The sequence below is a fragment of the Carassius auratus genome, unplaced genomic scaffold (genome assembly GCF_003368295.1).
Source record: "Carassius auratus strain Wakin unplaced genomic scaffold, ASM336829v1 scaf_tig00001016, whole genome shotgun sequence".
Taxonomy (NCBI): Eukaryota; Metazoa; Chordata; class Actinopteri; order Cypriniformes; family Cyprinidae; genus Carassius; species Carassius auratus.
Window position 1 is genome coordinate 220,974 of NW_020523334.1, and position 13,336 is coordinate 234,309.

General features: G+C 38.3%; 1 protein-coding gene across 3 annotated transcripts in view; it reads left to right on the forward strand.

Annotated features, from left to right (window-relative positions):
• Positions 1-13,336, forward strand: part of med1 (mediator complex subunit 1) — a 124,262-nt gene that overhangs the window by 56,710 nt on the left and 54,216 nt on the right. For all 3 annotated transcript variants that reach the window (XM_026242204.1, XM_026242205.1, XM_026242206.1), the window contains exons 5-7: positions 1,051-1,105; positions 6,555-6,687; positions 6,790-6,818. In XM_026242204.1, the coding sequence (XP_026097989.1) occupies positions 1,051-1,105; positions 6,555-6,687; positions 6,790-6,818 (217 nt within the window). The remainder of the gene's footprint in view (positions 1-1,050; positions 1,106-6,554; positions 6,688-6,789; positions 6,819-13,336) is intronic.

Genomic DNA, 13,336 nt, shown 5'->3' on the forward strand with positions numbered 1-13,336 from the left:
AGTAATATTATGAAAACTGGCAGAGATCAGTTATCACGATTAGAAAATCTGGCAACTGTCAAATCATTTCAGATCTATTAAGTGAGGTTTGAAGATCGGACCCCTGCAGTTTGTCTGAGAAAATATTGTTTTCCCTAAACATCCTGCGTGGAGCGAAGTTAAAAGAGAATTCGTGCAGGTCCTAAAACCTCTTGATGGAAGTGAGCGCAGTCAGGAGGCCCGTAAGCTCGACTGACTCCAGGGCCTCAACCGCAAATCTCTATAGGCCCAGCAAAACCACAAGGAGGTGTTAGGAGGCAATAAGGTGTGGCCTGAGAGGTTTTTAAAGGAATCTGATGATCAGGTCGTTTGCTCTGCTATGCTTCTGTGGAAGAAAGATCGCTACAAATATGATTTAACTCAAGTCGGTTGATATGATAAATGAATCGCGGTGGTGTGGAGGGTTTATATGAATGTATCTCTGAGGGGATCTGACTGTCTTCAGAAAAGTTTAGATGGTATTTCATTTTTTATCTTGCCTCTGTATAATACATATTAAAGTAGTATGTAAATACCAACTTAGCAGTGCAAGGGAAACCCTCATGACTTTCATGATTTTTTTGGACATCTGGAAAGGGAGGACCTTGTACATAACAAAATGGCCTAATTATTTGAAAGAAGATACAATTCAGTTTGTATCTTTCAACATACCTTAGGATGTTTGTGTTAACATTTATGCTTTTGAACTGAATGATTCTGAATTTACAGTGATTATACATTTTAATAGGCTTAATAGTTTTGGTAAATGGATAATTTGTTAACATTTGGAGATATAACCTTTAGTTTTTTATGCATAAACTAAAATAGAGCATTGACAACAAATGATATAGCGATCTTCAGATTGATGAGTCAGAAATTTTTAATTCTTTAATGAACATTGTGATGCTTTGAAAAATGTATTTATGGTAATATTAATTATACCTGAAATGTATTGTGTATATTTGAATATAACTTGAATGTCAGAATTTCTTGTTTTTCCTGTTTCTTTTACATTGCATCCCACATCATTAGTATCTTCGCTGCCATCAATGACAGATCGCCTGGAGTCAATTGCTCGGCAAAACATGTGAGTTTCCTTTTTTTTTGCCTACTTTTTATATGTGGACATTTGCTGTGCCAAAATTATTCTAATTGTAAAATTACATAAAGGTAGTATTATTTTTTTTTTTTTGCCGTTTAACATGTTGAAAAGAATCAACATAGAACTCACTTCCTTTATTTCATTATTTTGTCTTTATTAAGAATGAGTGAATATGCTAATTACAAATAACAAGACAAATGCAATATAAAATACAAATGAAATTCTTACTTCAGTATAGTGTTGGGTGATATGGTCATTCGATACACAATATTATCGTACATGAGTAGGTGGCAAGAGAGAGTCTCTGTACTTGTCATAGGCTATTTCATAACTATTTGGTGCTTAAAATGGTCTGAATGAAAGAGAGCCTATGGAAGCACCACTAGTCTAAATAATATTCTTTCAAACATACTGATAAACTAAGATGTTAAATATAAAAAGAATTAAACCGGTATTTTGTATATATTCATATACAACATACATCGCTATTAGGGCCCTGCGTCCCATGACAAGTTTGCAGCATCGGTGCACAGAAGAGAAGCCTCCACAGAAACAAGAACAAAATGTGTTCTAACATAACTGTGGCCTTAAATTCAGTTATTGAGGGCTCAGTGAAAATTTTCAACATAAGCCATTCAGACAACTCATTAAGGTGCAAAGAAATACCTTATATCAGCAGACAATGTACCTCTGTGTTTGTGGTTGGATACTCCTTCACCAGTTACAGGCTCTAATCCTCATTTGTCCGTGTTTGTGAAGTACGGTGCTGAAGTGAAATAGCGGTGCAATTTGACAATAATAGCCAAATTATAATAGGCCACCTAATAATAATAATAAAATTAGGGCTGGCAAGATAATGCGTTATTACGTTAACGCATTAATTGATTAACGGCAACAATTATTTTACCATGTTAATGTAGTTTTTATTATTATTATGAAAGTCCGTTGCTCACTGTCTCTGAATACACATGCAAACAAATCATGGGTCACAAGAGGGGATGCTCCTGATCAAATTATTGAGCCTAAGAATCAACATTCGCAAACTACTGTCCACTGTTATTTTTAACAGAAAATAATGCAATGAGCTTGTTATGACTTTTTGTAAGTTGGAAATAGGAAATTTCAAATAGCATGTGAAGACAGCAGAGATGTGCTCTCTCTCATCACAGTGGAGTGAATCATTTTGTTAACTATGTGGTTTATTTTATATAGTATGGGACGCGGTAACACACGTCCCTCTCGCAATATATTGCTTTACAGACCTATTGCTTTTGCCGCTCAGAAATATTTACGCAATCATGCAGCACGTATCAGAAGATCTGCACTTGGGCCCTCTTAGCATTCACACTCTCTGAACTATATATAACTGAACCGCACTCTTGCGCACCTCTGCCAACCCTGCCTGGGACTGCTAAATGATCACACTAGTCGAACGAACCAGGCTTTGGGGGTCAAACGCGCTCCGGCACGATTAAGATTGCCTAGTGTGAGAACACCCTAATTACAGTAGGTGGCCAACCAGAGTGTGCTTTCTACAGCTGCCGTGTCTGCAAAGTATATTTTCAAAGATATACACATCAAAGCACATTTTCGTGAAAAAAAAAACTTCAGCTTTTCCTCACTGTTTTATTACATTTGACTGCTGCAGTTGGTGGTAAATTAAAGAAAAACACTTTAATAATTTCCTTTATTTTAATCAAACATGAAGCACTGAATCATTTCGCTCCCATTATTTAGGCCAAACAAGAAACAAATAAATTAAGCCTGACCACAATCATAAAATGTCCTCACTTTTAAACTCAAGCTCTCCCATTATAATCAACTAATCGCGCACAATGTAAAAAAGAGCTTAACTTATTGACAACTTTAGTGATTTTAAAGGGAGCCTTATTTAATGCTTACATAAAATTTAACCCTCTGGAGTCCATTGGCACATATACGCGTATTGAGGCATATTCTCCTGATAGCCCCAAAGGAACTTAAATTACACTTTCAGTTTTGATCCTACAGATAAGAGCAGTACATCAATCGAATCTGTAAAGGGTCTAATTTTATTTATATACAGACATAATAACAACAAAACTTTGTGCATTTCTAAAATAAAGATAACAAACAAGGTGTGCTGTCTGCAGCCTTGGTCCTCGGTGATCTTCATTTAGAAATGTGTCATTAAAATGAACTGTAACTCAGTGAATACTCAACGAAGAGACATAAGAGATATATCTGTAGAAAGCTTGACATGTCTACTACCGAAAACACATATTCTGTGATGAAGTAATCCATTTAAAAACAATGCTATATCTGTTTTTCACGTCTCCTTTCATTATATCAAATGCGACCACGCCCCGGTGCTGAACGTGCTATTGACATTATAATGTTTCACTTGAAGCTCGCGGCTTGAATACGCCCATACAGAAAATAAAGCAGCGAGACTGTTCAAGTTTTTTTTGTTTTACTGTTTGCTTTGCAATAAGAGGAATAAGACATAATTCACCCCAAAAAGATGTGATGTGGATTACCTACCTTATGTCTTTAAACTAAGCAAGTGCTGCCGAAAAAAAAAAAAAAAAAAAACATACATACATACACACACACACACACACACACAGATTAAAAGCTAAATGTTTTAATTTCGGTTCATTCCTGTTTAAAAAATAAAATCTTCAGGTTCCACATGCAGAGCGAAATGAGAACGGTCCAGCATTTACAAGTAGTTCTTATTAACTCTGTTATTATTCTTGATTTCTTGAACTGCTAACACTGCATTTTTTAATTATGCCTTTACAGTGTATTTTAAGATATTTCATCATCAGTAAAACATTCAAGTGATCAAGGTTGCCCTCCCTGTCATGCATGTGCATTAATAATTTTTGCACAAACACTTGAATATGAATAATATTTCACATTTTGCATATGCACATGCAATTATCCAAAATAAAACCACACACGATTTGTAATGAAGATAAAATATGTAGACAAATAAGAATAAATGTTTTTTTTTAAACACACCTGCATTTAAATGTGGCTGCAATCTATTTATTTTACTTAAATTATATGAAAGCAAGTAAAGAAGGCTCCCTTTGAGTTTTCAATTAATGAAGCTCTTTTTTACATCGTGTGCATTTTGTTGATTATAATGAGAGAACTTCTTTAAACATGAGGACGTTTTATTAATCCATACTCTTTAGATTTCAGTGATTTAGCTAAATCGTGCAGGTTTAATTTATTCGTTTCTTGTTTTAATTAGGCCTAAATAATGGGAAATTATACAGTGCCTCATGTTTTACTAAAATAAAGAAAATAATTTATAAACCCCTTTTGTGCGGACGTCACAGGTACGTCACGGCGCTAGCTGGAGGCAAAACAAACGGAAAACTGGAGGCGGCTAATACAAACCAACACAGGGTCGGCTACACAAGGAGCTTAAAATGTCTTCTTGTTGTGTTGTTGGCTGCCAGAATCGACGGAGAACAGGCAATTTGAAACTTTATCGGATACCTGCTTCCACTGCCAGACAAAAAAAACGACGACAGCTGTGGTTAAACGCAATATAACGAGCGGACTGGACAGAAACGATCATCAAAAATGCTTGCGTATGCAGCGCACACTTCATATCAGGTAACGTTAAGTTAATGTAAATAAACTATTGTCTTTTCGTCGGTACGGTATGGATTATAGATTGGTTAAGTAACGTTATCTACAGATTTCTCATAATGCTACATGACTAGGTCATAGTTAGCGAACTTAGTCTGTAGCTCAACTAGCAGTTTGCTAACGTTACATAAACATACACTGTTGGTGTCGTCCCCCTTTCAAACGTTAAATTCAATATGAAATGTGATCTTTCTAATCTGATATTAGCTAAGTTACTCACCCAGCCATGCAAGTTCAGTTCGCCGTCAAGATGTAGTTGTTTCTTCTGTTTCTTCTGACCCAAGCCTGATACATGGTCGTCTTCTGGCCTTGGCGCTGGCTAGGTTGAACTTCGGATCGTACAACGCAAAACTTGTCTGTTATATCTTTGTATTTTAATTCAGTACGTAGTTATACGCGTTTAAGGATTTATACGCCCTCAGTTTCTCTTTACTATACACGCTCGGTTTCTCTATCAGGTGAGTGTAGATGTCAGGCCACGCAATCGAAGGTAATCCTGTCAGATCGTCCATCCAATGAGTGATTGTTTACTGGTCGACTAATCTGGTTCCGTCCGTTAAAGTTAACTTTTTCAAATAACTATCGCGGTCCCGGACAGTGAGTGACCTTAAAAATTCAGATAAAGCAGATATATTCAGATTTTCTCCAGCCATTGTTAAAAAAAAACAAGCTAAGAAAACTCGCTAGCTACCATTTGTTCAAGTGTTGAGGGGAATCTTTCTGCCTCCAGCTAAGCCCCGCCCACACAAATACGTCACCTTGTTTACCAACTGTAAAAGGGTCTATTAAACATGCAAGCCTAGCTCACTAAAATAGGCTACCACTTTTAATGCTCCGATACGAAGTAAACCAAGGTTTCTTTTGAATAACACACAACTCATATAAATAATAATGCACACCTAATAAATGTCAAATCTAAAATATGGTGTAGAGAAAATAGAAGCACAGGCTCATAGGCTTGACATGTATCCTGCTTGAATTCGTTCTAAGAAACACAAATAACTTCATAAGAACTGAACTTTCATCTGTAAATATTAAATATTTGAACTAGCCTACAGTGTTTCTCTTTCATTTTCCCTGACTGCAGCTGTCAAATGTGACACATCATTGAGGCAATTCTGATGGCTATTTACGAAAATGTGCTTTGTGCTTTTTTGTTAACTTAAGGTTAAAGCGTCACTCAGCAGTCAAAAACTGCAAATGCACTTTGCATACGCTGCGGCGGTAAATGTGGTGGCAGAAACTACATTTTGGTTGGCCACCTACTGCCGGTGATAATGTTATGATCAAGGCTCTGGACTCTAAGCATAACTTTTTTTCTATAAAAATGGCAGTGATAAATAACTTCTTTTATATTTAAATTAATTACATTAATGTTATTTTGATATTTAGGCAACACTAAATATTTTAACTGCTACTATGTGAAAGGAACACTGCTGTAAATAGCAACTCGTTTGTTTAAAATGTTTTCAAACCAAATGTTATTACACTTTTGTTCATATAGCAGTAAGCCTACTTTTAAATGGAAAAAGGCACACCACACTACTTTTGAATACATTTTTAGTTTTGTGTGTAACAATGCCATTAATTGCAATTAATCACAGACAATAATGTTATTAGTCACGATTAAAAATTATAATAATTGGTGTTATATGTATGACATAACTAGCCTGTTTTTATTTCTGTTTTATTTTATCTAACTTCACTTTAAGACATACTAATTATTTAAAAAGCTAAATGGTAGGTTTGGTCTTTCTCTTGTGGTGCAATTTGCCTGCAGGTTGGGATCTCACCTTAGCCCCTCACGTACTGAGTGCTATATCACCTCAGATATGTTCTACGTTGAGGTGCATTTGGATAAAGCAGGAAAGCTTGTGGATGTCAAAGTAGCCCACCATGGTGAAAACCCTATGGTGAGAGGAAGACTTATGTGGTTATTGTGGATAGCATAATAAAGTGGTATGTCTTTGCTCTGTGATCTTACTTTTTGTGATTTTTGTCTCATTGTCATGTAGAGTTGTCCTGAGCTGATACAACATTTAAGGTAAGTTGAGGGAAAGTAAATCTGCAAACTGGAATATGCTTAATGATATTTAGTTCCCTTTCAAACAGTCTCTCCCATTGCATATACACGCTTAAGGGGAAACTTTTTTTTACTCTGATACTGAAGCCTGTTTTGTTCATGTCCATGTACCTACACAAACATGTGGCACTTCAATTCACCAAAAGGGGGAGAAGCCAACTACTATATGTGTTGGCTCAGAGTATCCTTCAGGGACAAAGCTATCTCCTCGCTGGACTCTGAAGCAAGAAGTCGAAGCAAAGAAGCTTTCTGCTCGCTGTAGAAGAGGCCCTGGCAACGGAAGATCGCAGAGTGCCTTCTCCTGCACCATCGGGTGTATTAAAAAAGGAAATTTTCTGAGCAAATTTCTGCAATGTTGTTGCAAATGTCACATCATGAGTGTAGGGACCCCCTGCATGAAGCAGACAGGCACAGTGAGGGCATTGCTTGTCTGGGCAGTGCCTACGCTGAGGCTGCAGTCAATGGGACTGAATGCCCTCATTGCGAGAGCATGAGTCTCACCCTGCTTCACTCATGTATCGCCTTCTTCCACAGAGGCAGTCCTCCCCAGCCTGCTTCGCACATGAGTATCAGCGCCCTTTTGTTGGATGCAAGCGGCTTGGTTTCCTTCAGTGGATCTGAGGAGGATGTTGCCGCTGACAACTCAATGTCTTTAATGGCTTTCCTTATCTCAACCTATACACCCCAGCGTCAACATTGAGCTGTTGTGCATTCTCACCAAGGCTGTAGAGGATCTCGACCTCACTTGTTTGGCTCCGGAAGAGCCCGTCCCAGGGCCTTTTTATACAAGTGGATCCTGAAGGGACAGCATCAATGCTCCTCCATACTCCTTTGTGACATGGATGAATCTGGACTGAACCCTGAATCTTTAAAGAGCTTTGCACAGAGACTGGCTGTGCATGCTACAAAGGCCAGTGTGCAAGGCCATGACCAACTTCGACTTCACTTTCCTTGACTCCGCAGTCTCTCCATAGGGACTTTTTGCCCTAGCTGTGGATGGATTTGCTGAACAGTTTATGGCAGCTCAGAAGTCTTTGCAGTCAATTTGACACTTCCTGTTGAAACATTTCTGGTTGGTGGCTGCTGCAAGTCTCCAGAAGGTCGCTCCCTCAAAGATTCAGCCTCCTCCTAGATCTGAGACTGGGCTTTCAAGGCGGCAGAACTGAACACATTTCCCAAGTGCCAAGGACCACTCCCATATGTGACCCTGGTTCCTAAGCTTCAGAAGCCATTCTGATCAGTATGCGGAGAGGAGAGGGTTAAATCTAGCCGAGGCCAGACTTCACCCAAAAAAGCTTGCATCTGCTTTCCATTCCCCTGCCTTGTTGGCAATGAAAGCTCTGTTCAAACTGGACCTTCCCTTCAGTGCACGCCCATCAAAATTACCACTGTGATAGTGGACCCACATGCTCAAAAGAGTATTTTTACTCTTCTCACTACTATGTCAGTAAGTTTCCCTCCCTCATGCGGTGACCTGCCAGTCAGAAAACTAAAACCACTGGCCATCCGGCTTCAGACTTGGAAATCCATCCCAGATGTGTCAAGCCAGGTTGTAAAAACCGTAGAACAAGGTTACTTGCTCCAGTTTGCTTGCAGGCCACCTCGCTGCAGAGGTATTATTCAAACTTTGGTACAGGACCCACAGTGCTTTTGTTCTTCAGGGCGAAATGGAAACTTTGCTTGCAAAAGGAGCCATAGAGACAGTTCTCCCTGCGAACAGTGAGACAGGGCTTATCAATATACAGTTCTTCCATTTGTAGTGTTTCTGGCCCCACACACTTTTAGAAGTGCATGGACGGTGCTCTTTCCCCTCTGAGGCAGATGGGAATCAGTCACATTAATTACTTCGGCCATTGGCTTTTGCTAGCCAGGTCAGAACAGGAACTTATCTCCCACAGGTAGCTGCTACTCAATCATCTGGAGTGTTTTGGGCTAAAAATCAATATTGCCAATTTCTTTGTCAGGTACACAAACGTTAAGAAATCAGGCTTCAGTATCAGAGTAAACAGGAGTTTCCCCATGCATCTATACCCAACACTCCTTCCCTTATCTCAGGGAACCAAGGTAGTTTATGTCACCCAGTCAAATACACTGCACATAAAAACACTTATGCTTAGACACACACCTGCCTTAACACTGTGATACGTACTGATATAATAGCCAATTAAAACCATTTACTGATTATGGATGTTGTAAAAATTTATATAATCACCATAACTTCCTAGTTTATACTACGTGAGGCTTTCAGATTCAAGAATTCAGTTTTGTATTTTATGGTAACAACTAGGGATGTCAATGATTAATCGATGATTGATTAATTGTCGATAGGAGATGCAATCGATTAACGCTAACGATGGTTGGTTAACCGATTTAATGTTGGGCTGCGTGCAGCTCATGCGCAAAACACTTACGAGCAGCTGTGAGAGACGGTGACGTTATATAAATGCATCATCATCATCATTCATTCACTCATAATGGAAAAATTAAGCTTTTAATGTGATTTAAACTTTAAAAGTACATTAAAATAGAAGCAACACAAAGTTCTTCAACATGGAAAGCAATAGAAATGTAGTAACTAAGTCATTTCACCAGATAATTGTTTCATAACGTGCACTTTGCAGGGCTGCGAGACAGATCGGCTATTCATTCCTACAACTTGTTAAACCGTTCCTACGACTTATTAATTTGTGGCAACTGTTCATGTTTCACTAATTTTGTTCCTGAAAGGTCCCGTTTTTCGTGCTTTTTTGAAGTTTTGATTGTGTTTACAGTGTGCAATATAACGTGTTCATGTTTTGCATGTAAAAAAACAGTATTTTTCACACAATTCACCTATCTGTATACCACTGTTTTCACTGTCATAAAAACGGGCTGATGACTTCCTTGTTCTATGAAGTCCCGCCTTCAGAAATACGTAACGAGTTCTGATTGTGCCAGTGGTTCCTTTGTTGTGATTCGACACCAGCTGAGCGCAGGCTGCCCTCCTGGAAACACGATTAGGCTTTAGTTTAGTTTTGAGAAGCAAGTGGGCAGGAGCATGTGCTGGAGATGTACTTATAATCACAGGAGCGTTTTTACTGATGAGATGCACATGAAAATCACATTCGATTTTTTTGCACAGCCCTAACATCTAGATAAAGCTAAACAGCATTGCCCTTTGTGTAATAAGTTACAGAAACTGTTAAACGCACCAACTTAAATAATAAAATACACTTACCGGTTGTGGTCCATAAACAAGGACTTCTCCAGACAAAGAGGGAACTGCTCCATCTTTCAAGAATAATCTTTGTGCGAATCCGGCATTAAACTGATTGAGATTGAGGAAGTTGTCCTCAGCAAGCTGTCCTAAGCAAAATGTGCTGCACATAGTTTTACATGTGGATTATAATTTTCAGGAACAGAGTTGAACATAAATTGGAACCAATTTAGTTTAGCATTTAGTGTGAATATGGAAACAAGGCCTACCGGGATGTAGGGATGTAATGGTATGAAAATTTCACGATTATAGTGACCAAAATTATCAAGGTTATCAGTATGATCACGGTATTGTCATAATGAAAAAAAAAAAGCTCATACGTAAATCTCTTAACCAAGTTATATATTTAAAAATCAACAAACAACAAATAAAATGACTTTCTTTGCATAATCACTAAAACAATAACATTACCAATGATGTCCAGATTTTAAATGACAACTTGACTGACATTCAAGATTTTGGCATTCAAGATTTCAAGACTGAGATATCTAATGTAGGCTAAATGTTCAAATAAAGCTTTGAAAAAGTTTAAAGTAAACCTCACATTTCAGCCTTTAAGTAAAGATATGTCAAAATTATAATTGCTTAAATGGGGGGTGAAATGCTCTTTTTCACTCAATATCCTGTTAATCTTGGATTAGAGTAGTACTGCATCCTTCATAACTCCAAAAAGTCTTTAGTTTTATTATATTAATAAGATAAAAATAGTCTGTACCGTTTTTTCCCGGAAAAACACGAATGCCTGGAGGCACGACGTGTGGGCGGAGCTAAAGAATCACGAGCGCCAGTAGGCTTTTGCGTTGAGAGCATATGGAAACTGTGACATTACCTTGAGGAAAAAAACATCATCCAAAACAATCCATGGCTAACAGTCAGATTCAGCCGTATATTTATGATCCAGAATCAGATCCAGAGGCTGAAATTTAACAAGAGCAGCAGCAGCAACAACTACAGCAGGACGTCTCTATGTAGGATGAATTGAAACTGTATATATTTGCTTAGCGGTTTTGGAAAATGACCAAGTTCCACTTTGTCGTCTTTTTTTTTTTTTTTTCTTTAAAGGTGTACAAGTGGGAAGTGCAGTTTGATGCCAACATCGCATGTTGTTTACTTTGTGCTTACACGCCGATAGCTAAGTTAACAACACAGAGATATTTGAAGCAGTTTTACTCACCGCCTGCGGTTCCAACACACGATCGTGACCCTTTTTCATTGGGAATGCATTATCCTTAATAAGGATATAATAAATAAACGATATGCAAATCCGGCGTCAAACTGAGCCTTGTTTGTAAAACAAGCATCTTCGAAATGCAGGGAACAAACAAAAACACTTATAAAAATAAACTCCATCCACTGGTCCCTTAATGCTGTTTTTTTTTTTTTTTTTTGGGTAATCTGTGCAGGGTTGTCTTGCCCTGGCAACCAAAAACACACTTCTTTTGTGACATTTTGGTCTCTCGCTCTGATCGGTGAATGTCTCCGCTCTGCTCTACGGGAGCGCGCGCTCTTCCGGGAGAAGTGCCCTTAGGGCCCATATAAGGAAATTCCGCTCCATCTAACGTCACACAGACCCATACTCGAAAAAAAACTTTACGAAACTTGTGACAAACCGGAAGGAGTATTTTTTGAACAGAAATACTCTTTCAAACGTACAACTTAATGTTTGAAACTTTGTCCATGTTTAGCATGGGAATCCAACTCTTTAAAAGTGTAAAAAACTCAGTATGCATGAAATAGCATTTCACCCCCCCCCCCCCTTTAAAGAGCCACACAGATGGGAAATCAAAAATTACCTGTATTACAGTGTATGATATAGCTGTCCATCTGTGTAAACAATGTGCAAAGTAATTAAACCAAAAAGTACACAATTTATAAAGTTATTGGCTTCTAAAGTAAGGAGTCGACTCTGAATCGCTGAAAGGAGTCGTTATAGATTTCAAATCTTTTGCCCATCTCTATGTACGTCACTAGGAACACTTTGCATAATAATCTCTGCCTACCGTCTTGGGAGAAATGGAACTCTGACCTGCCCCACCCCCACACACAGACGCTCTGGTTGGTGTGATAGCATCATGTCGAGGAGACAGTGTGTTTTTAATTGTAAAGGCAAGTTTGTTTTATTTTCACTGCCAAAGAATGAAGATCAGAAGAACCAATGGCTAAAATTCATTTTTACCACAATACCAGAGCAGTACAACAAATCCCTTTTGTTGTGTTCACAACATTTCACTGATGACTGCTTTTCTAATCTCGGTGAGTACAGCGGGATTTTCAAAGCATTTGGCCATAAAAGAGGGTTCATAACCAACTTTATTTAGAACAATGAGCATCTCCGAATCACAGCGCGAAGTATGATTATGAAGTTATGTGTTTGTTTTCTCCCGAGCGTCTTTTCAGTATGTGTGCTGTCTGCAGCCTGTCTGCAGCTGATCGTCATGTACAAACACGTCATTAAAATGAAGTGTAACTCTGTGAATACTCAACGAAGAGACATGAGAGAGATATCTATGAAAAGCTTGACATGTCCACTTTAAAACTAACAAGTGCTGCCGAAAACAGATATTCTGTGATAAAGTAATCCATATGAAAACAACGCGATGTCTGTTTTTCATGTCTCCCTTCACTATATCTAATGTGACCACGCCCCCGCGCTGAACGCGCTATTCAGATTCAAACTGAAGTGCGCAGCTTGAATACACCCACACAGAAGAAAAAGCAGCGAGACTGTTCACGTTTTTTACTTTACTGTTTGCTTCGCGGTGAGAGGAATAAGACAAACAGATGCTAACGCATAGTTTACCGTGGAGGTGTGTGCGGAACAACCAATCAAAACTGACTATGTTAGTTGACCAATCAGAACACAGTATGCTACCGAAAGGTGGGGTTTAAGGAAACTGAATCTTTTGAACAGCCTCGCGAGAACCGTTTGGGGATCTCTGAGAATTGAGGTAATTTTAAAATTATATTTTGACAAAATGACAATGTTTTTTTAACCTTGGATGGATTTAAACCTAATGTACAGGACTTATAAACAGTGATAGGAAGCTTAGAATTTTCATCTTACTCTTTAATAAACCTTCGTGATCAAAACAGCATTGCTATTAAGAAGAACACTTCCTTTGGGTCAACAGTTCTAAATTCAAGTCCCCCCCCCATCTCTGCATATTTCACATGTCTCTCTTTGTTAACGCACCTGATTCAGATAATCAGCTCATTAGAAGTG